At 34.4% G+C, this 25,168-nt stretch overlaps 2 protein-coding genes across 3 annotated transcripts in view; one reads left to right on the top strand and one right to left on the bottom strand.

Annotated features, from left to right (window-relative positions):
- GALNTL6 (polypeptide N-acetylgalactosaminyltransferase like 6) overlaps nt 1-25,168 on the top strand; it is a 1,207,198-nt gene that overhangs the window by 537,624 nt on the left and 644,406 nt on the right. The gene's annotated exons all lie outside the window — the stretch shown is intronic.
- LOC103884777 (ubiquitin-conjugating enzyme E2 N-like) lies at nt 2,764-3,222 on the bottom strand. Its single transcript, XM_031663982.1, has one exon. The coding sequence runs from the start codon at nt 3,220-3,222 to the stop codon at nt 2,764-2,766; it is 459 nt and encodes a 152-aa protein (XP_031519842.1).

The following is a 25,168-nucleotide window of genomic DNA, read 5'->3' as shown; positions in this document are numbered from 1 at the left end:
TGTTTTTTTGAGGTGGTACTGATAACTCCATGTAGCCAATAATGTAATCTTCTTCTTATTTGAATTTCTGCATACAGTCTGTGTTGGAAAAATTGTTTTAAGCCATGTAAAAAAAGTTCATGTAAATATAGTTCTATCTGGCATTGAATATGGCTTAATTAATCTCATTTACTTCTAGTTTTTAGAATATCTCAGTTCTGTCATGTGTCGGAAATTAAGGTAGGAATTGTGTTAATTTTTTAATGGACCTATTAATAATGCAGGTAGGTTTATCATTTTGTACATCTACAAATAAACCAAATAATGTCCTCATGAATTAAGCTATACTATATAAAACTTACTGCACATATGTATTCTTCCAAAGAAACTTAATCTTTTGAGAGAAAAATATGTATGTGTCTCATTAACATTGCTCCTAAGGTTAATGTAAATTTACTATACTCCAGACTTTTAAGCCTTGATTGGCAATACCCATAATGCTCCACAAAATGATAAATACTAGTTTTTAAATTTTTATTCAGTATTAACTGAAGACATGAAATGATACTCAAAATGTGTCTCAAAAATTCTTTTGTCTTTTATTATGAAACTTTAAAAAATGCCAGGGAAATAGTATCTATAAATACTTATTATAAAAGTAGAATATTGGCAGGACACAGTGGCTCACGCCTGTAATCCCAGAACTTTGGGAGGCCAAGGCAGGCGGATGACGAGATCAGGAGTTCAAAACTAGTCTGGCCAACATAGTAAAACCCCGTCTCCACTAAAAATACAAAAAAATTAGCCGGGTGTGGTGGTGTGTGCTTGTAATCCCTGCTACTCGGGAGGCTGAGGCAAGAGAATTGCATGAACCTGGGAGGCGGAGGTTGCAGTGAGCCGAGATTGCGCCATTGCACTCCAGCCCTGGCAGCACTGCGAGACTCCATCTCAAAACAAACAACAACAACAAAAAACAAATAATGGTAGAATATTAATCTGGAACCTTCCAAACTTGCAGTGGTTTTGTGGTCCACCAATAAGTTTTCAATACCTCACATCACCTTTAAGCTCTGCTGATCTCTCATATAAACAGGTCTAGAGATAGTTCCAACGTAACAGATCACAAAGCTCATCTAAAACAGCAAGGATGTTGTCAAGTGCTGTGACTATGATACTTTTCCAGTTACCTTTAACCAAAAGAGCTGCCTGAATTATCTGCTGTATGATATTCTAATAAAGAGTTCTAATATGGAAGTTATAGTTCTTAAATAAGTCCTTGTTGCATGTGAAAGCAACACTTGACAGTTCCAGAACCCAAGGAGAATCCTCAGGCATAGACCCTGATGCTTGAAAGCAGGGAAGCCGAGTCAAGGAAAAAGGACCTTGCTTCAGCCTCTACTTCCATGTTCAGAAAAAGAAATACAATCACGTTACCAGCATCAGAAAGGTTGCTGGGAGGGTGAAAAGATATTACCAAAAAGATGTTTCCAAACTGTTTAGTTGGAAACAGTTAAACACAAAATTAATGTTAATTAATTCGATAACACTAATTGTGTATTTATCTTAAAAATACAGGAAACTAAACACGCGATTACTGAAATGCCAGTGATTTGATGGAATTCAAATTAACCACACTTTGAGATAAATTAGAAAGATGTTTGGTTTTGTTGTTTTTTAAAAAATTGATATATATTCAGATGAATAAAGATTATTATAATTTATAGTTACTACTCAAGAAGTTTTTCTTTTATCCTAGAACTTTACTGCTGAGTAATATCATAAATTATCAATAATAATAATATACAATGTGAAGAAATATACTGCATGTACATTGATTTATAACATGTACCCATTATAAGCCAAAATTTTTGAGAAGTATATTTTTGAGAGACTATACATTAAAAACTGGATGAAGTTGATGTTTATATTTTATTTTTATGAAAATGAGTATAGAAATTCATTTTATTAAGTGTTTTATGTTCAAGATTTTTTGTAATTCCCTTAAATATTCAACACCAGAAGGAATCAGTCTAAGATCTATATTATTCTGGTGGAATTTAGTTTTTAGTTTATTTTTATTTTCACTTATTTTTTAGAATAACAAAAAATATTTTACTCAAATATAAGATTTACAGAAGTTTCCAGACAAGCCATACAAAATGGTCACAAACTTTTTTTGAAAGGGGTCATCTATACTTGACAGCAAAGTCATAGTGTTATCATTGAGAGCTGTGATGTTTGTTTAACTTTCCCATTCTGGTTCAAACAATCAAGTTTGTCCATCTTCAGCATCTAAATAAAGTTAGACTTGGCTAGGGAACATATTCTAAAGAACTGGTTAGCTGTTTTTAACCAATGCAATTAGATCACCAAAAAAGTGGGAAAGGAGCTCATAAATTAAAATAAAACCACCTTCCCCCTCAAAAAATAAAACAAAATAAAATGAAGAACAAGCATGCCCCTGCAGCTAACCTGACAACTACCTTAATTCACAGTGCTTTACACTTAAACCAGGATTGGGGAAATGAATAAAAGCAGAGAGGGGCCACTGTTTTAAACGTTTCCCAACAGTCCAGATGACACTTCTGGCCTCTGCTCATACCTTACAACAGTGAATCAGGACAAGACATAGATTTGCTAATGTGTATTTAATCACCAAATGACTGAAGAAGTCTGGGCTTTTATTCTGTAATGTTTCTAAGACTGGGCCCATTAAATGCAAACCAAAAGAAAGAAATCTTGGCAGAACAAGAGAAGTGATGCATACTTGATGATCGGATCAATTTAAATATTATTAATGGCAGATAGCCTAGTCCCTGCTCTACCAGTTTCTATGGCTTGGGCTTCGTTGGTCTTCCACCGCTCCTCTATATAATTTGCTAATGAATCATCTGGATTGGGAGCATTTAACAAGGCCTGGATCGGTAGCAGAACTGTGTGGATCTGCAGGGCTGGGGAACACTTACCTTTCAAAATATCTAAACATATTCTCCCCAACTTGTCTACATTAGGATGACAAACTTTGGTCATGAAGCGCACTTTAGGGGCTGCCATTGGGTATTCTTCTGGAAGAAATAGTTCAAGTTTGAAAGTCCTTCCCTCAAAGGGGGAATCCCAGGGGCCGGCAATGACCACATGAAAATAATGGGTGTTGCTCTCATATGGTTCTGCTTTGATGCCAGGAACTGGTTCTGCCAGCAAACACTGGATTTCCTTGATGATCCTGTGGGGCAGCCCAGCCATCCTGTCAGGTCCCAAGTTGGGCCTCTGGTCTCTAACTTCTAGTTTATCTATACTTGTTTTTAATGTACAAAGATATACACTTTAGTAGGAAAAAAAAAAAAAAAAAAACGGTTGTCACTGTTACATATGCATCAATTAACATAAGTAATCTATTTTAATGGTATTTCAGAACAACAAAGAAGAACTCTTTCCTTAAAGCTTTAAAAATGTAATTGAAATCTGAAAACATATTCCATATAATTTACCATGAAAGGGAAGAGACACTCTAATATAGTCATATTGAATTTTTTTGTTTTGTTTATTACAATAGACATTTAGAACATGTTATCCTTAAAGTAATTTCAGTTGCTTTGCTGATTTTTCAGCTTGTCAGATTGTTTATTCCTTTTCCTTTTTGCAATAGAATGATAATGAGAATAAATTTTGTTTTGTGTGAAAATAAATTTATTTCTATAACAGTTAAATTAAAGAGATAATCTGATAAATCTGAATGTTATTTTAACAGTTTGTGCTCCTGTCATACTTTGAACTGTGAATTTTATTCAACTGCCCTCTATCAGGCAAGCTTTATGAATTCCTGCATTTTGATGAAGGCATTGTAACAGAACAATAAAGTGAAGTGGAATAAACCTTTAAAAATTCCTGTGAAGATTATACTTATTTTTTATTATTTGTTATTTTCTGCCAGAATTTTGGGCAAAGAAGTTAAGACCTGTGCTTTGGATGAAATACAAATTATTATCTCCTTTAAAGCTATTTCCATTTTTCTTTTTGTAATGAAAAGCTTGTTGATATATAATTCACATAGCATGAAATTGACCATGTAAAGTGTACAATTCAGAGGTTTTTAGAATATTTATGGAGTTGTGCAACCATCATCACTATCCAATTGTATAATATTTTCATCAACCCCCAAAGGAACCTCACACCCAAGAACAGTCACTCCCATTCCTCCCTACTCCTGGTTTTCTGGTAACCAGTAATCTACCTTCTGTCTCTTTCGATTTGCCTGTTCTGGAGACTTTATATAAATGGAATGATTAAATAGGTAGTCTTTTGTGACTTTCTTTTTTCCTTTATTATGTTATTCTGAAGTTAGTTCGTTTTGTAGCATGTATCAATATTTAATTCCTTTTTATGAGCTATAACAATAATGAAATATGATATGGATATATCACATCTATGTTTATTGGTTCATCAGTTGATGGACATTTAGATTGTTTCCACATTTTGACTATTATCAACAATGCAAACATGAACATTGATGTGTCAGTGATTATAAAGACAGATATTTGTATTCCACTTGGGTATATACTTAGGAGTCAAATTGCTGCAGTGTATGGTAACTTCATGTGTAATATTTTGAGGACCGGCCAAACAGCTTTGCAAAATGACTGCTTCATTTTAAAACTAGAAATTTATGAAAATTTCCATTTTTTTCATGTTTTCATCTACACTGGATATTTTCATTGTTTCCTTTTTTTTTTTTTGAGATGGAGTGTTGCTCTTGTTGCCCGGGCTAGGTGGAGTGCAATGGCACAATCTTGGCTCACTGCAACGTCCACCTCCTGGCTTCAAGCGATTCTCTTGCCTCAGCCTCCAAAGTAGCTGGGACTACAGGCCAACCACCACGCCTGGCTAATTTTTGGAGTTTTAGTAGAGACAGGGGTTTTCACTATGTTGGCAAGGCTGGTCTCAAGCTCCTAACCTCAGGTGATCCACCCGCTTTGGCCTACCAAAGTGCTGAGATTACAGGCATGAGCCACCACACCCGGCCGATATTGTCTTATTTTTTTAAGTTTTATTATTCTATTAGGTGTGAGGTAGTATCTCATTGAGGTTTTGATTTACATTTACCTAATGAATAATGATGTTGAGCATTGTTTTATGTACTTGTCAGTATTTTGTCTTTCTTTTTGGGAGAAATATGTACTCCAACCTTTTGCCTATTTTTTAACTTGTTCTTTCATTGTTGAGTTGTAATAAATCTTAATATATTCTGAGTAAAAGTAATATATCAAATATATAATTTTTAAGCATATTCTTCTACTGTGTATATTGTTTTTTCATTTATGTGTCCTTTAATACACTAATTTAAAATGTTGATAAAGTTCAGTTTTCTAAATGTTTTTGATGTTATGTCTAAGCAATCGTTGCCTAACAAAACTTTGTGAAAACTTTCTCCTATGTTCTCTCTTCTAAAAGTTTTGTAATTTTGGCTTTTACACTTAGGTTTAAATCCACTTGAGGTTCACTTTTGCCTACTATGTGAAGTAGAGGGTCCAAATAAATTCTTTGCCTGAAGAACATTGAAAAGACTCTTCTTTTCAACACATAATTGGGTTGAAAAGGTCATTGTGAAAAGACTATTTTCACACAATTTTTGAAAGACTGTTATTTCCCCATTAAATATTTTTGGAATTCAAATCTAAAATCAAATGATCATAAATGTAAGCTATATTTCTGGATGCTCAATTCTATTCATTTGTCTGTTCTTATGTTAGTACACACTGCATTATTATAGTTCTGTAATAAATCTGGTTATCAGGAAGTATGAATCTTCCAACTTTGATATTCTTTTTAAATGTTACTTTGGCTATTCTGGAGCTATTACATTCTCATATATATTTTAGGATCAGCTTGTCAATTTTTTTAGAAAAAAGTAATTGATTTTTTTGGTAGACATTGCATTGAATCTGTGTACCAAATTGGAGAGTATTGCCATCTTAACAATATTGTCTTCCAGTTCTTTTCATTTATTTAGATTTTCTATAATTTTTTCAACAAAATTTTGTAGTCTTCAGTGTACAATTATTTAACTTTTGTTAAATTTATTTATAAGTAATTGCTTTTTGTGCTATTATAAATAATTTTCTTCATTTCATTTTTATATTTTTCATTACTAATATATAGACATCCAATTGATTTTGGATATTGACTTCGAATTCTGCAATCTTGCTGGAATTATTAGTTCTAATTTTTGTGTGAAGTTCTCAGGAGTCTCTATATACAAGAGCATGCTATCTGTGAGTAGTCATGATTTTACCTCTTTCCAATCTGAATACTTACTTGCTTTCCTTGCCTAATTGTCCTGGCTAGAATCTACAGGACAATGTTGAATACAAAGGTGAGAGCAGACATCCTTGTCTTATTTCTGATCTAAGATGGAAAGCATCTTTCCTGCTTAAGTGTGATATTAGCCGTGGATAATCAAGTTTAGGAAGTTCTCTTCTATTTGGTAGATGCTTTTCATCAGGTTCAGGAGTTCCCTTCTATTCTTATTTCTTGAAAGCTTTTATCATGTAAGGATGATAGATTTGTCAAATACTTTTCTACTTCTATGAAAATGCTCATGTAGTTTTTGTCCTTTATTGATATGATGTGTTATATTGATTGATTTTTGAATGTTATATGAACCTTGCATTCCTAGTGTAGTAACCACTAGGCAATGGAGTGTAAGTCATTAAATATGGGTCTGCATTTGGTTTGTTAGTATTTTGTTGAGGATTTTTTTTTTTTTTTTTTTTTTTGAGATGGAGTCTTGCTCGGTAGCCCGGGCTGGAGTGCAGTGGCCGGATCTCAGCTCACTGCAAGCTCCGCCTCCCCGGTTCACGCCATTCTCCTGTTTCACCGTGTTAGCCAGGATGGTCTCGATCTCCTGACCTCGTGATCCTCCCGTCTTGGCCTCCCAAAGTGCTGGGATTACAGGCTTGAGCCACCGCGCCCGGCCTGTTGAGGATTTTTATGTGTGTATTTATTAGAGATGTTAATGGATAGTATTTTTTTTTCTCTTGTGATAGTTGTCTGGTTTTGGTATCAAGGTAATACATAGAATAAGTTCAAAGTTTTCCTTCCTTTTCTACTTTTTGCAAGAGTTTGTTAAAAACTGGTATTAATTAAATGTTTCATAGAGTGCATCAGTGAAGCAAGTGAAGTGAGGTAGGGTCCAAACTTTTCACCGTGGGTAGTTTTCCTAATTCCCGTTTCAATCTCTTTACTTATTATAGACCTTTCCAGATTTTTTATCTATTCTTGAGTCAGTTTTGGTAGTTTGTGTTTATCTACAAATTTATCCTTTTAATCTAGGTTATCTAATTTGCAAGAGCACAATAGTTCATAGTATTCCCTCTTAATTTTTTTTTTTTAATTTCACTGAAGTCAGTAACAATGCTGCTTTTTTCATTCCTGATTTAGTAATTTGCATTTTCTCTCATTTCATCTTGTTTCATCTAGCTAAAAGTGTGGCAATTTTGTTAAACTTTTGGTTTTATTGGTTTTCTTTATTTTTTTTTCTACTGTCTATTCATTAATTTCCACTCTTAATGCTGTTATTTCCTTCTTTCTCATTGCTTTGTGTTTAGCTTGCATTTTTACTTTTTCTAGTTTCTTTAGATTGAAGGTTAGGTTATTGATTTGAAATTCTTCTTGTTTTATACTGACATTTACAAACATAAATTTCCCTTTACAGAATACTTTAGCTGCATCCCCAAACATTTGTTCATTTTATTAGAGGGAGGGCCTCACTATGTTGCTCAGCCTGACCTTGAACTCCTGGGCTCAATTGTTCCTTCTGTTTCAGCCTCTGAGTAACTGAAATTATAGGCATGGGCCACTATGACTGGCTAAGGTTTGTTGTGTTGTGTTTTTACTTTCACTCATGTAAATTATGTTGTAATTTTTCATGTGTGTGTGTTTTACCTATTGGTTATTTAGAAGTGTGTTCTTTAATTTTCATACATGTTTAAGTTTTCTAATTATTCTTCTGTTATTGATTTTTGTTTTTAATTGTGTTTGCAGAAGAGATGATGAACTATTTAATACCTTTTAAATTTATCGAGGTATGTTTTATAGCCTAGCATATGGTTTATCAAGGCACTCATGAGTACCTGACAAGAATGTCTTAATATATTCTGCTGTGATTGCATTCTATAGATTATGGTTATACATGGTACCTAGTGCTGTTTAAGTCTTCTGTTTTCTTCATGATCTCCTGCCTAATTGTTCTATTCATTGTTGGAAGTGCAACATTGAAATCTTCAGTGTTTATCACTGAATTGTCAATTAGTCCTTCAGTTTTCTTAGTTTTTGCTGTGTGTACTTTGAGACTTTTTCCTGGGGTTCAAATGTATTTATACTTGTTATATCTTCCTGAATAATTGACCCTTTTTTCATTATAAAATATATATATATATATTTTGCTTTTATATCAGTTTTTATTTTACAGTCTATTTTTTAAAATATCGATAACAGCTCCCAGTTACTGTTTGTATAGTTTATCTCATTTTTGTCTTTTTACCGTCAACCTATTGTGTCTTTGAATCTTGTGGACGAAATATCATTGGATCATTTTTATAAAATCCATTATTCCAAAGTCTTCCTTTTCACTGGAGTTTTACTTAATTACTTAATTGACTTTTAATGTAATTACTGGTAAGATATAATTTGTACATTATTTATTTTTAACTTATGTTTTGCTTCTTTGTTCCTCTATTCCTCCATTACTGTTTTTTCTTGGGTTACATATACATATTTGAAGTGTACTATTTATTACATTTATTGTTTATACACACACGCAAATATATCTATTTTTTTTCCAAAGGTTGTAGTAGAAATTACAATTAACTTAAAACAATCTAGTTCACATTAGTATCAACTAAAGTCAATATTATACAAAAATTTGCTATAAAAGAGCTTTCTTCTGTGTACTCCTGCATTGTGCTATTATTTAATCCCAAATTGTATCTTTATTCATTATATAAGCTGAAAAACACAGTTTTATAATTATAGCTTTATTCAATGCCTTTTAAATCAGATAGGAGAATTAAAAAATTACAAAAATACAAAATACAAAATTTAATACAAATACAGAAATTGATAATAATTTTTATATTTACCTATTGCCTTAATCAATTCAGACCGCTATAACAAAAATACATAGACTGAGTGGCCTAAAGAGCATACATATTTTTTCACAGTTCTGGAGTCTGGAAAGTCCAAGATCAAAGTACTGGCAGATCTGATGTCTGGTAAAGACACTTTCTCTGGTTTTAAGATGACCATCTTCTCATTATACCCTCACATGGTAGAGAGCAGAACGACAGGAAGCAAGCTCTCTCTTGTCTCTTCATAAGAATATTGTTATAATCATTCTTCAGAGAGACAGAATGATTATAACCATCATTATAACCTGATTATAACAGGGAAAGGGAGAGAGAGAAAGAGAGAGAGAGGTGAGAAGGGATTTATTAGGGCATTTCTCTCACTCAATTATGGAGATTGAGAAGTTCCATGATAAGCTACAAGCTGGAGAACCAGAGAAGTAAGCATTATGGCTCAGCCTAAGTCTGAAAGCCTCAGAACCAGGGAAGCCAATGGAGTAACTCAACTGCTAGTTCAAGTTTCAGAGTCCAAAGGCTGGAGAATCTGGAGTTCTGACATCCACAGACAGAGGAAGCATGTCCCATTTCCAGAAGAGGGAGAAAAATTTACCCTCTGCTTTTTCGTTATAATCTTGCTCCCAGCCAATTGGATAGTTTCTACCCATATTGAAGGCAGATCTTCACCACTCAACCTACCAACTCAAAGGGCAATCTACTCCAGAAGTACCCTCATAGATACACCTGGAGAATCCCAATCATTCTAATCAAATGCCAAATCATCTGAGTTTCCTTTTCAGCAGAGGAGAGATAGGCTCAAAGCCTACTGAAGCATTAAGAATAATTAATGTTTTACCAACTATCTGTGTATATTTTAATCCAGTCAAGTTGACAGCCAAAGTTGATTATCACAGGTACTAATACCATCCTGAGGGCCCCACCCTCATAATATTATTACCTCCCAAAAGGCCCACCTCCAAATACCATTCCATGGGAGTATGGTTTCAACACAGAATTTGGAGCAAAGTGTACACAAACATGTACTTCATACCACCTATGTAGTAATCTTTAATAATAGTCCCTTTTATTTTTTCCTGTGAAGGCACGTTTTTATCTATTGTCTTTTCATTTCAACCTAAAGTTTCTTTCTTTGGTATTTTCTGTAGTACAGATATGCCAGGAATGAAATCACTAAGTTTTTGTTTACTTGAGAATATTTTGTTTTCGCTTTCATTTTTGAAAAATTGATTTTCTGAATATAAACTTTTTGGTTGACTTTATTTTCTTCTTATACTTTGAATATGCTACTACCTCCTGAACTCTGTCCTTTTGGATTAGAAGTCAGCTGTTAATCTTACTGAAGATACCTTATACCCAATGAGTCATTTTCTCTTACTGCTTTTTATCTTCTTTTTTTGTCTTTATCTTTTACAGTTTGTATATGATTTGTCTAAATGTGACTCTTTCAGTTTTTCTTACTTATAATTCACTGAGTTTCTTTTATATGTAGATTGACTTTTTAATCAAATTTAGGATATATTGGTAATTATTTCTTCAAATCCTCTCCAAGCAGTCCATGATCTTGTCCCCTCTCTCTTCACCTTCTTCTGCCAAGTCCACATTTCCTTCAGTTTTTATAAACGAAAATGTTCTTCCTATTACTGAACATTGTTTTAGCTATCCTGCCTCTGTTTTTTTGCTCATGCTGTATCCTCATTCTGTGACATTTTCAAACAACTTCTATTTGTTCTTCAAACTTCATCTTTACCGTAAACATTACTTTCCTCTCAAATACATTTTTTCTCCACAATCTAATACAAATGTACCGCTTTTAAAGCAGTCATACCTTTCATCACAAAGTATAGTTATTCATTTGCATGTTGAATACCATCAAAATAGGCAAGATTTTTATGTCCTCTGTGTTTTATTTCTCCTAACAAATCTAAGTTTTACTTTGTTATCACCATTTTTAACAGATAAATCCTATTTTAACATCCCAATATAGTACTTAGCCCCAGTTTTGCTTGTTCCAGAGCTTATGAGCTCAGCCACTTGGCTCTAAGATTCGTGAGTACAGTAGGAGAGTTTAACATAGATGGAGCATCTGTCTGCTGTTGTTCTATTTGTTCATTTGTTTTAGAAATACCATATATTGGTCAATTTAAAATCATAGAACGCCATGCTCTAGTGCTTTGAATATTTGAATCAATTCTAGTTGTCACTTCAAAGTTGCTAATCTTCATTTTGGTGGTTCTTTTAGTGTAAGATAAAATTTACATATGTGAGCCACAGAAAGTATTTTTGTGCAAGAATAAAGACATTTATTAGGAAAGTTATTTAGAAAATTACAGTAACCTTGGTAAGGTATTTACTTCAACATCCAAGAGACATTACATATTCAAACGGAGGTCTTTTCAAATGCAACCTAGCTTATTTCACTGAGATTTGGCATTAGCATTTTATCTGCTTCAACTAAATTGTAATTGGCTGTATTAGTGTATCCGTTCCCCATTAGACTACTTTCTGGAATTCATGTTCATCTGTTAAAAGAGATGCCCGTGTCCTAGTACTAAAACCATAATGTTGATGAGAAAAAAATTTGAGGAAATAACCTACCTCCTATGTAGGATATCTAATTTTATGCACACTATATTTAGTGTTAGCAACCTGCTTCGGGGGGTAGTGGGTAGCATACTTACATGACATACCCACCCAAAAAATGAAATCATGATCTATATTATTAGTTATTTAAAAATAAGCAACCAGAAAAGCTGTGCTATATCTATATATCTGTATCTATATTTTTGGTGAACTTTATTTTCTTGTTTTTTCCAATTCCTAACATTTCTAATAGCTTACAGTTAGTTTTTAAAAATCTTCCAAATTTAAAATTTAGAAATGTATCATTATATGTTTTTATTAGACAAGACATAATTTCAGGAACTATGACCTACATTTTAGTTTTGTTCACATGAAATTCTTTAGGATTGTATGGAATAAGACATCTCTACCTACTTCCTATTTTAATACATATTTGAAAGTTTTTCTGACACATTTAGTAATAAAAGTTAATGTATTAAATGTTTCCCAACTGGGATAAAATTTATTAACTATGTCTAATTCAAAATGTTTTAAAAATAACAGCAGAAAAAAAGAGAGAGAGAAAAGGAAAGATATAATTAGAGTAGAAATCATTGATGTAGAAAAGAAGTACTCAGTGGTGCATTTCAACAAATCAGTAATTTTCTCCTTTTTTTTTTTTTTTTTTTTTTTTTTTTGAGACGGAGTCTCGCTGTGTGGCCCAGGCTGGAGTGCAGTGGCCCGATCTCGGCTCACTGCAAGCTCCACCTCCCGGGTTCATGCCATTCTCCCGCCTCAGCCTCCGAGTAGCTGGGACTACAGGCGCCCGCCACCACGCCCGGCTAGTTTTTTGTATTTTTAGTAGAGACGGGGTTTCACCATGTTGGCCAGGATGGTCTCGATCTCCTGACCTCGTGATCCACCTGCCTCGGCCTCCCAAAGTGCTGGGATTACAGGCTTGAGCCACCGCGCCCGGCCTAATTTTCTTCTTTCAAAAGATTAATGAATGGTCAAATTCTTCCAAGATTTATTGCAGAAATTATGGGAATGCATATTTATTAAAAGGGTAGAAATTAAGTAGTAAATGTAAATAAAAGTTCAGTTGAAAATTGTAATAAATTCTGTTTATGTAGCAATTGAAATAAAATGAGTAGATACATACAACACATAAGGTAATGCTAAAATCCAAGCTCAGTATATTGGCTGCATCTGAGGAAGGTAGGAGGTAAATAAAATCATAGAGAACTTACATGGCTTCAGTCTTCAGCTTTATGTTAAGTTTTATTTCTTAATCAATAAAAAAATTATGTAAAACAAATATGACTTACATAACAGTATTTGACAAACCCAGATGGTGGATAGATAGCTTTTTATATGCTTAATATTTTCTCACTGTAATATATCAAATTAGTTGAGTAAAGGGCTGCTGGAAGACAATAAAACTACCTTAGTTTAGAAATACCTATTACTAAAAAAGAAAATTCCTTTAGTTCATGATTTTAAAAAATAACACTTGCTAGTTTTTCTTTAAAAATTATAGCTTTATGTTTCCATTTGACCATTTGAATTTAATTTAGTGACAGATCCACACTGTATGACAGATTGCCTGGAAGTGATGAATGATGTACTTTCTCACTCTTGTATTGTAGTTGAATGCAAAAAACTGTCGATGGAGCAATTTCTGCAATTTTAATTTTATTTATCACTTATTATTTAAATTTCCTTTAGCAAAATAAAGGTCACTACCTTTTCAACCCAAAGAAAATAACATAAAACATATTTTTTTTTTTTTTTTTTTGAGACGGAGTCTCGCTGTGTCTCCCGGGCTGGAGTGCAGTGGCGTGATCTCGGCTCACTGCAAGCTCCACCTCCCGGGTTCACGCCATTCTCCCACCTCAGCCTCCCAAGTAGCTGAGACTACAGGCGCCCGCCACCACGCCCGGCTAGTTTTTTGTATTTTTAGTAGAGACGGGGTTTCACCATGTTAGCCAGGATAGTCTCGATCTCCTGACCTCGTGATTCACCCGCCTTGGCCTCCCAAAGTGCTGGGATTACAGGCTTGAGCCACTGCGCCCGGCCAACATAAAACATTTTAGGGGCCTGTCGTTTAATATTTTAAAAATTGATTTATTTTTCAAATGTTGTAATCTAATAGCTATGTTTGCAATTGATGCTTTTAACATACTCTTGGGTGATCATGGATTGTTTATGAAATAGAGCCGCTATGGACTATTTAAAATTTGATTAACAGAACAAAAGCCATGTTACAGTAATGCTCCCGTACTCATGCTTGTGCTCTCTGCAGTTTGAGTTACCCACAGTCATTGGCAGTCTGAAAATATTAAATGGAAAATTTCAGAAATAAACAATTCATACGTTTTAAATTATGTACCACTCTGAGTAGTGTGATAAAATCTCACAACTATCTGCTCAGTCTTACCCAGGATATGAATCATCCCTTTGTCCAGCATGTCTATGCAGCATGTGCTACCTGCCCAATAGCCACTTAGTAGTCATCTCAGTTATCAGTTAGAAAAGCATAGTTTATACAAATTCAGTGCTGTCTATGGTTTTGGATATCCACTGGGGGTCTTGATACATATCCCTCCTGGATAAGGGGGGACTACTGTATTTCTGGAAATAATAAGTATAATTATGACTTAAAATGCGATGTTTTGTTCAAATGAGACGCATAAAGCAAAAAGGCTTAATTAGTAGTGTTAAATTTAAACAAAGAGTAAGATAAAAATGCAAAAAGACTTTACACTGAGGCTCCTAGGAGCTTTGATTACAAATAGGGCATGTAAATCAGAAATGTTGGCATTCCTAAACAAGTCATACAGTGAGTTAAAGCACTCTTATGAAAAAAAAGAATAGAGAAGAAAAGTGGTTAATTGTGTTAAAAACAAGTCAATATTATGTATATTTTAAATGAGTTAAATTACTTCAGTGTTAAAAACTAATTTATAGACTAGGTAAATGAGAACCATCATATTCAAATTTCAATAAGCTCAATATCATCGTGGATGTGGGCAACTGTCTTGGTCCATTTGTGCTGCTATAACAAAATACCATAGACTAAATAATTTATAAGGAATATAAATTTATTCCTCACAGTTCTGAAGACTGGAAAGTCCAGGATCTAGGTGGCAGCATATTTGCTGTCTGCTGAGGGTCTGGTCTCTGCTTTCAAGACAGTTCCTTGAAGAGCATCTATGAGAGGAGAGGAACACTGTGTCCTCACCTTGCAGAAAGAAGAGCAAGAGGGATGAACACTGTGAGAAGCCACTTCTATTCTTTTTCTTTTTCTTTTTAATAGAGATGGGGTCTTGCTCTTTTGCCCAGAGCTGAAAGTCCGTGTCATGATCATAACTCCCTGCTGCCTTGAACTCTTGGGCTAAAGCAATCCTCTCACCTCAGGCTCTGGAGGAGCTGATATTACAGGTGTGAACCACTGTGCCTGGCTCAGAAGCCTCCTTCATAAGGGCTTTAATCTCATTCACAAGTGGAGGAGGCTTTATGACTTGATTACCTCTTAAAGGCAGGTCCCTGTTAATACCATCAAATTGGCCATTACATTTTAACATCTGAATTTTGGAGGGACACATTCAAACCATAGCAACAACTAAGAAGCTTCTGGTGACACTGGGAATGTTTGTAAGATGACAAACATAATTTCTAAACAACTGATCTCTTACTACTGTTTGTTTGTGAACTTTGTTTTGCCAAACACATAGAAAGGATTTTGTATTGACTCATCAGATAATGCACATTGCCTATGACTAGACAGAGGGAATATGTAATGATTTCAAGAATTTCACTTTATAAAGCCTTAAAGGAACAAAAATAAGTTCCTTTTCCAATTGATTTCCAATATTGATTGAAAGGACACAATAGTGAGTAAAATAAGATAATGCTACTCAACTTTTTATCTCAAAAAACTTTAAATAGTTTTATATTTATTTATTTATTTATTTATTTATTTATTTATTTTTGAGATGGAGCCTTGCTCTGTTGCCCAGGCTGGAATGCAGTGGCATGATCTCGGCTCACTGCAAACTCTGCCTCCCGGGTTCAAGCGATTCTCCTGCCTCAGCCTCCCGAGTAGCTGAGATTACGGATGCATGCCACCACACCCAGCTAATTTTCTTATTTTTAGTAGAGACAGAGTGTCACCGTATTGGTCAGGCTGGTCTCAAACTCCTGAGCTCAGGTGATCTGCTCACCTGGGCCTCCCAAAGTGCTGGGATTACAGACATGAGCCACCACACCCGGCCTAAATAGTTATTTTAATTAAAAATTGTTCCTTACACATACCAGAATTTTTAGAAACATTCTCATTACACTATCAAGACAAATTAAGCTTTGAAAAAATATAAAATGTTAGATCTTCAGTTTCTCTTAGAGAAGTAAAAACTTCTCTCAGAAGTATTTAAAGTATTTCTTTTTTTTTTTTTTTTTTTTTTTTTTTTAAATATAGAGCAGTCTCGCTCTGTGGCCTCAAGGGATCCTCCTTCCTCTGTCTCCCAAAGTACTGGGATTGTAGGCACAAGCCACCATTCCTGGCCGATTTGCAGTATTTAAAGAAAGAGTTGCTCTGGCTGAAAGTTTTTCTTGAAGAGAAAAACATACCTGCTTAATGAACAAATTTGTATAAAACATCTGTGTTTCTTGCTTTTGCAGATACAAAATAATACACTAAAAATTGTCTGGTTCTGGTGTCAGGTTTTGTGGATTTGAATCTCTACTGCTTAGCTTACTGGGTTTTTGACTTTTGAGAAGGGGAGCAAGTTCTCTCCACCTTTGTTTTCCCATACATCAAATGAGGGTGACTATTTATCAGGGGTCCACGACTCCCAGGCTGCAGACTTGAACCAGTCAGAGCCCTGTTAAGAAACCGGGACACAATAAACATACGTGTGCATGTGTCTTTATAGCAGCATGATTTATAATCCTTTGGGTATATACCCAGTAATGGGATGGCTGGGCCAAATGGTATTTCTAGTTCTAGATCCTTGAGGAACTGCCACACTGTCTTCCACAATGGTTGAACTAGTTTACAGTCCCACTAACAGTGTAAAAGTGTTCCTCTTTCTCTACATCCTCTTCAGCACCTGTTGTTTCCGGACTTTTTGATGATCACCATTCTAACTGTTGTGAGATGGTATCTCACTGTGGTTTTGATTTGCATTTCTCTGATGGCCGGCTGCATAAATGTCTTCTTCTGAGAAGTGTCTATCCTTCACCCACTTTTTGATGGGGTTGTTTTTTTCTTATAAATTTGTTTCAGTTCTTTGTAGATTCTATTGTGGCACTATTCATAATAGCAAAGATTTGTAACAAACCCAAATGTCTATCAATGATAGACTGTATTAAGAAGATGTGGCACATATACACCATGGAATACTATGCAGCCATAAAAAAGGATGAGTTCATGTCCTTTGCAGGGACATGGATGAAGCTGGAAACCATCATTCTCAGCAAACTATCACAAGGACAAAAAACCAAACACCGCATGTTCTCACTCATAGGTGGGAATTGAACCAAGAGAACACTTGCACACAGGAAGGGGAACATCACACACTGGGGCCTGTCGTGGGGTGGGGGGAGGAGGGAGGGATAGTATTAGGAGATATACCTAATGTAAATGACAAGTTAATGGGTGCAGCACACCAACATGGCACATGTATACATATGTAACAAAACTGCATGTTGTGCACATGTACCCCAGAACTTAAAGTATAAAAAAAAAAAAAAAAAAGAAAGAAATAAACCGGGACACACAGCAGGACATGAGTGGCAGGCCAGCAAGCATTACTGCCTGAGCTCCACCTCCTGTTAGATCAGTGGTGGCATTAGATTATCACTGGATCACAAGCTCTATTGTGAACTGCGCATGCCGGGGATCTAGGTTGAGCCATCCTTATGAGAGTCTAACTAATGCCTGATGATCTGAGGTGGAACAGTTTCATCCCCAAACCATCCCCCTTCCCTGGTGGAAAAATTGTCTTCCATGAAACCGATCCCTGGTGCCAAAAAGGGGGCCGCTGCTGTATATGAACACAGCAGAGGGGACTATGATAACTTCTAATAGAACATGTGAGTGTCTGTCCCTTAGGAGAAAACACTTGAAAAAAATGAGAATAAGGTAAGCACCTCTAGGAACCGGGCAACATCACCCCTCCACATATCTGTCCACGGTTGTCACAAAGTGCCTCCTCTGCTTCTTTTCCATGTAGCTCTCAAGCTTCTCTGCAGCTCTAGCATAACTATCTTCAGGCCACATTTGCCATTAAACAAAACAAAGAGACAGCAGAGACTCCAACCACTCTGAGTAGCAGATTATTAACTTAAGTTTCATTTTCAGGGAATATCACAGGTGTTCATTAATGACACACTAAATGATGAAGCTTAACGTCTCTTTTAAAAATCTCATCTTTTGCTTAATTGAACATTTCTAATATGTAAAATCTTTAGATAGCATACAAAAATATTTTGAGAGTGCAAATGACATATTTTTATCTTCAAGATTTCCCTGTGGCAGCCCCATCAGTGATCCTGTTTTGTTCAATTAAATGTGGTAATGAGTATCTGACTACTGGGCTTTATGTAACTACTTTCATTACATGCTTCGTTTTTACTTCTGTAATGTCTTCATTATTCAAACTGTATTTTAATGCTAATTTATTCAGGTTTCTGCTGAGAATTCAAAAAAATGGTGTCGATTTTATTTTATATTTATGTTCAATTTTTGACAGAATTTTAACTCAGTCACTCACATTGAAGTAAATTGATAAATGGAATATATATTATTCCCACTGTTTATTATAACTCAAGAAACCATACCTAAAAGTTTAATAAAACGTTGTATTAAATTAAAGAGATGTAGATAGTTGATTGTTCATGGCTAATATTATTTTAAAACTTGGTACACAGGTAATCTGGCTTTTATAAGCCTGTAAAACTTGTAAATTTTGATGAGTTTCTTTACACCACAACTTTATAATTACTAATTATAATTACTTTATACTTGCTAATTTAAACTAATTACTATATAATAATTAGCTAACATTAAACTTTCTGTTTCTATATTTGTCTCTTTATTGAAAAGCATTTTTAAACATATAACGAAAGTGAATTATGACCATAAAAATTGTTATTTTTATTCACATATTATAATGTGGGAACCATGGAGTTTCTTTGATGTAACACATATGTGTTCCCAACTTCAACAAAAAAGTAATATATACAGAAATCAGCAGTAGGCCTGCAATTTATTTTCTTAATTTTTTTTTTTTTTTTTTTTTTTTGAGATGGAGTTTTGCTCTTGTCACCCAGGCTAGAGTGCAGTGGCACAATTTTGGGTCACTGCAACCTCCTCCTCCCGGGTTCAAGCGATTCTCCTGCCTCAGCCTCCCAAGTAGCTGGGGCTACAGACACACACCACCATGCCCGGCTAATTTTTTTTATTTTTAGTAGAGATGGGGTTTCACCACATTGGCCAGGCTGGTCTCGAACTCCTGACCTTAGGTGATCCACCTGCCTCAGCCTCCCAAAGTACTGGGATTACAGGCATGAGCCACCACGCCCGGCCCTTCTTATCATTTGGAAAAGAAGAAAGTTGAGGCAGTTACATTTTCTTCTAGCATGCTGACACCACTCCTGACAAGCAGATATTTACTAATAGAGAGCTCTTGTTTATGAAATGATTTTAGCATGATGTATTTGGTCTGTTTTGGCTGTTTTATACTACCTGCCACACAGAAATTGCAGCAATTACTATCATTTATATTAAGTTATACTCATTAGCTGTGCTTCAGATATCTTCTGTTACTTCATCAGAAGGTGCTAGGATGAACAGCAGTTTCTTTTTATGTTTTCAATCTGTGTTATCAGGATTATTGATACTACAAAGCACCTGACAAGAGAATCTCCCCTAAATTATAAATTGACAGGCTTTTGCTAGCTTTAGAAGCATTCTATATTTATAAATCGATTGTTAATCAACTTATGTCCAAAGAGGCCATCATCAACATTCCTTAGTCACGAGTTACACCCATGAGTCTATATGTTTCTGTAATGTAAAGTTTCATACAATAGTCATATTGCATAAACATGCAGTGTAGCTTTAAAAAATCATTACTTTTGTATTCATGGATATTTACAAATAATGTGTGCAAAGACTGAAAAAATATAATTTTGTTTTATTTATCAGGGTCAAACAGAAAAGTTGCAAATCTCTGCTTTTTGTGTGTTTTCATTTTTTATTTTAATCAGAATTCTTTGGACAACCGTTAACATTATCTTTTTATTGTTACCTTGTTACCTTTAGTTTATCTTCTTATTGCCAATATACAATGATTTTCCCTTGAATATATTAGAGTTAATGGCACAGGAGTATATAACACGTTTAGATGTTTTTCCTAAAATAAAGTATATTCTGAGATATCAGACCTGTGACGAAAGGATTGACCATGTATATTGTGTTACCTATAGAAGTCTGACTTAATGTAGTTCAATAAAGAAAAAGAATAACCCCTGAACTCCAATTTCCCAAGATAATTATTGATACAAGAGGTGAAATATTACAAATATAAAGAAGAGTAAATAGCAACGGTTTTTAATATGGGCAAAAATTAGTTTCAAAAATTTAAACATGAATATAATTTTAGTGGAAATCAACCGGCAACATTAATTAATTAATGTATAATTAATATACAACCTGATGCAGCCTCCCTGAGGAGAAAAATGAGTCTCTAAACCTTTGGAATTCGCTGCTTCATTCTCTGACTTCACGCATAATTAAACCAACGGAAGTCTGTTAAATCATCGTGTACAGAAGCAGTAGTGGTTAAATCATCCTGGTGCTCCTCCCACCATTCTATTATAAAAGTCATGAAAACACTCCAGCATACTCACATTTTGTCAACTTCAGAAAAGACTCCTGCCCTGTTAACCAAAAACTGTGTATCTCAAATACGTATATTTTTTCTTGTAATAACTATAAAACACTGTCATCATTTTCTTCTTTCTCCTTGACCTGAGCCCTTCCTCAGGCAGTTTGCGTTTAAAAGTGTCTGCCCTAAGTGTTACTCTTCATATTGCCAGGAAACCTGCCTTCTTCTGATCTAAAGCCTGTGTAGCTGCAATTACTATTTTCTTTTTTAAGTCTAAGCCTTTATATTCTACGTGTTTTGATTTACCATAGTTCTCACTGCAGCAAAGACATTTAACGTGAGATCTACTATTTATTTTTGAGTTGATAACATTTTTCATGGCAAGAAAAAATCTCAGCAACCCATAGCTGTAGCTTCCAATATTGTTCATAGAAGTGCAAGCCAAGTGAGGCGTTTCTGAAAAGAAGAGATGGTTTCCATTCAGTGCCCAAACTCAATGATATTTTTCTCCTTACTTAAGAACAGTCCTCAATAAAACCACTCGCCTGTACAGTTATGTTTGTGACATCTTTGATTACAACCATAGCTCGGTTTCAACAAACTTGCAGTCCTAACTTCTAGGATATGTGAGGTTTGTTGATGGAGATATATTGTCAGGGCTTGTGTTTAAAAAACAGAAACTATTCAGAGAATTGCATGGATGCCACTTTATTGTTATGTAATTATCAGTATGTTCCAATTAAAAGACAATTTTAATTTTGTACATTTTATTGAATGCAGTAGTTAAATAAATCATCCAGTACCTTTTGTTTGCTTTCTTTCAGGACTAATAAGGAAACATCCATCATTAGAAATGTTCTTTATAAATTTAAAAAGTATATATAATCTGTCCTTGAAATTTATATTTTTAATGCAGATTTTTTTCTAACGTAGTATCTATCTTACAATGACTAACAAAACTAGAAAATTTTGGTAAGCATCAAGATGTAAATTCAAGATGGAACTAATGTCTGATGGGAGGCTACCTGGGTATACATATGGGTCTGTTCACATGAGAGATAGTGTATATGCTTGTGTGTGAATCTTAGAAATTATAGTATTTAATGGGTCTGTGATAGATATAAACTCTTTTAGGAGTCTTCATATTACATATGAATTTATTTGGGGTATTAATGTTAATTCTTTCATATTAGAGTTCACATTAGATGCTAATAAAAATCCATTGATCTCCTTGACACCCATGAAATGATTAAGATAATAAAAGCATTACTGGAATTTGAGGGCATGATTTCAAAGTAATATTTTGCCTTACAGTTATAATATTAGAGCGCATAATCATTGAAACACTGGGAGCCATATGCTAATTTCTTACACATTCAAGGACCTTTTGAGTTGAGTAGTCACATCCATGTAACAAATCATTCACCTTGTGTGAGCTCTACATTTATTGTTGTAATAAAAAATGGATTTAACTCTCCTAGAAATAAGTATCTTATTTATTTATTTATTTATTTATTTATTTATTTATTTAAAACGGAGTCTCGCTCTGTCACCAGGCTGGAGTGCAGTGGCACAATCTCCATTCACTGCAACTTTTACCTCCCAGATTCAAGCGATTCTCCTGCCTCAGCCTCCCGAGTACCTGGGACGACAGGCATGTGCTACCACACCCAGCTAATTTTTGTATTTTTAAGTAGAGACAGGGTTTCACAATGTTGGCCAGGATGGTCTCTATCTCTTGACCTCATGATCCTCCCACCTCAGCCTCTGAAAGTGCTGGGATTACAAGCATGAGCCACTGCACCCAGCCAGTATCTTTTATTTTTATATTTTCTAAATACAATTGTTGTCAGTATAGTACAGGCTAAAAGTCTTTCTTTTATTTTACTTTTGGATTCTTCTGTCTTTCTTTGGATTCTTTATTATTCTTAACTCTTTCCACTGTCCTCCCTAATTGCATGCCAACTATCAGGCAATTGTCTTTTCTGTTCCATTTCTAAAGCAGAATATATTTTGTAAAATTTCTTCATCACATACTCTTAGTATGATGACAAAATAATTTCACATTAATAAAATTCTAGCTGTCAACATTACAATTTTATGGAGAGAAAATTAGGCAAACAATTACATAGTCTTAAATTATGATAATGGAACAGTAACAAAAGGAGTTAATGTTTATTATAAATAATTAGTCAGTGCTGACTTAAGAAGTGATCTTGACGGACCAATGTTAAAATGAGCTGCCAAACTAAAAGATATGAGGGCCACTGATCTTTTATTAATAAAATGATCATGTGTTAAATGGCATGAAGACAATGGCTGATGATGAAGAGAGTGCTATCCTTTTTCGTATCTCATTCAAGGCATCCTTGTCCAATAAGGGGGGAGCAGGAGCAGTGTATTAGATTTAATCCATTAGAGACAGGCACTCACTCTCCTTTTCAAAATAAGACTAGCTTTGCTATCGTTTATTGCTTATGTGTTGACATGAAAGAAAGAAACTGACAGTATTAAGTTAAAGAGTATGTATTCTTTATTGCATTAAGGTAACCTGTGAAATGGTTTCTTGATAATGGGAAACTACCTGAACATCCAGCAAGAAGGTATTGGTTTAATAAACTGTAACAACTCTACAACTATATCAACTCTACAAATATATTCAATCCCTAAAAATAATTTTGTAGAAGTATATTCGGTGACATAGAAATCGAGTTATGTTAATTTGTATTTATGGGCTTGGTTTGCTAAATATTTTTTGGAGGCTCTTTCAATACTGCCCTTCCCTTGCCAATGTTTCATTTTCTTTTTCCTTACGGACAAGCCGACTGAAAACATAGAGACCCTGGACACTGAAAAGCTTATGGTACCCACCTCCACAGAGACTCAAATTGAACATTACTGAAATTAGCACACACAAAAAATCAACTTTTTTTTTTTTTTTTTTTTTTTTAACCACAATGAGATACCATCTCACACCAGTTAGAATGGCGATCATTCAAAAGTCAGGAAACAACAGGTGCTGGAGAGGATGTGGAGAAATAGGAACACTTTTACACTGTTGGTGGGATTGTAAACTAGTTCAACCATTATGGAAAACAGTATGGCGATTCCTCAAGGATCTAGAACTAGAGGTACCATATGACCCAGCCATCCCATTACTGGGGATATACCCAAAGGATTATAAATTATGCTGCTATAAAGACACATGCACACGTATGTTTATTGCAGCACTATTCACAATAGCAAAGACTTGGAATCAACCCAAATGTCCATCAGTGACAGATTGGATTAAGAAAATGTGGCACATATACACCATGGAATACTATGCAGCCATAAAAAAGGATGAGTTTGCGTCCTTTGTAGGGACATGGATGCAGCTGGAAACCATCATTCTTAGCAAACTATCACAAGAACAGAAAACCAAACACCGCATGTTCTCACTCATAGGTGGGAAATGAACAACGAGATCACTTGGACTCAGGAAGGGGAACATCACACACCGGGGCCTATCATGGGGAGGGGGGAGGGGGGAGGGATTGCATTGGGAGTTATACCTGATGTAAATGACGAGTTGATGGGTGCAGCAGACTAACATGGCACAAGTATACATATGTAACAAACCTGCATGTTATGCACATGTACCCTACAACTTAAAGTATAATAATAATAAATAAAAAAAAAAAAAAAAAAAAAAAATCAACTTTTTAGTTGTGTCTTGATGACAGCTTCTACATTTTATTTTAAAAATTAATATAAATGTGTTAAAATATGTATTTTGTTACCACTACTTTTTACTTGGTCAGAACATATAGTTAACCAGCCTACTGGATCATAGAGCATGTGAAGCAGATACTGTTTCCCATTTGGAGTTCATATGAAATAGTCATATCATCATGCATTAAATAAAGCAATTGACTTTAGCAATAAAATAACTCCACATGTATAGATTTACATATACATATATAACCACAAATATGTATTATAAAAAGTTAACAGTGTTTAGTCAAAATATTGCATAAATTTTTATTTTTGGCTAGCCTATATTTTGTAAAATGTCTGTGTTAATCTTTATATTTTTATTAAGAAAATAACTATATGCAGAGTAAGCAGAGAACACTTGATTTGCATGATGTATGCTTTTAGTACAAACTGTCTTCATAATATTACTGAATTATCAAGAATTTTTTCTTCTCTGAATTTCAAAAGAATTTCAGTAGCCACTGAGTAGTATGGATTCATGTGAACAACTCAAAGATTCAAGAAATCATTGTCAGGCCTCCATACTACATTCCAACAATCTAATTTAAATAAATTTATTGGTTAAAGTATTGTTAAATAAGTATTATTTCTGTCTGTCCTACTTCACATGGCAGGAGTCATAGATATGTGTTGCTTCAATCTCCATATGATTTTGTTATTCTGCTTTACATATTGTGCAGAAAAATAAAACTTTTTGTGTAAATTGATGAGTTTTTCTCATTCACCAGCAAAATAGAATGTAACCAAAAAATCAAAGTATGATGCTTAAATGAAGACTTATTTTATTCCTCTTTTTAAATTTTTTTGCCCCAGATTTACTATTTGTTAAGATAG

This window comes from Papio anubis, chromosome 3, assembly GCF_008728515.1.
Source record: "Papio anubis isolate 15944 chromosome 3, Panubis1.0, whole genome shotgun sequence".
Lineage (NCBI taxonomy): Eukaryota > Metazoa > Chordata > Mammalia > Primates > Cercopithecidae > Papio > Papio anubis.
The sequence above is the reverse complement of the archived record's forward strand: the minus strand, read 5'-3'. Positions and strand labels throughout refer to the sequence as shown.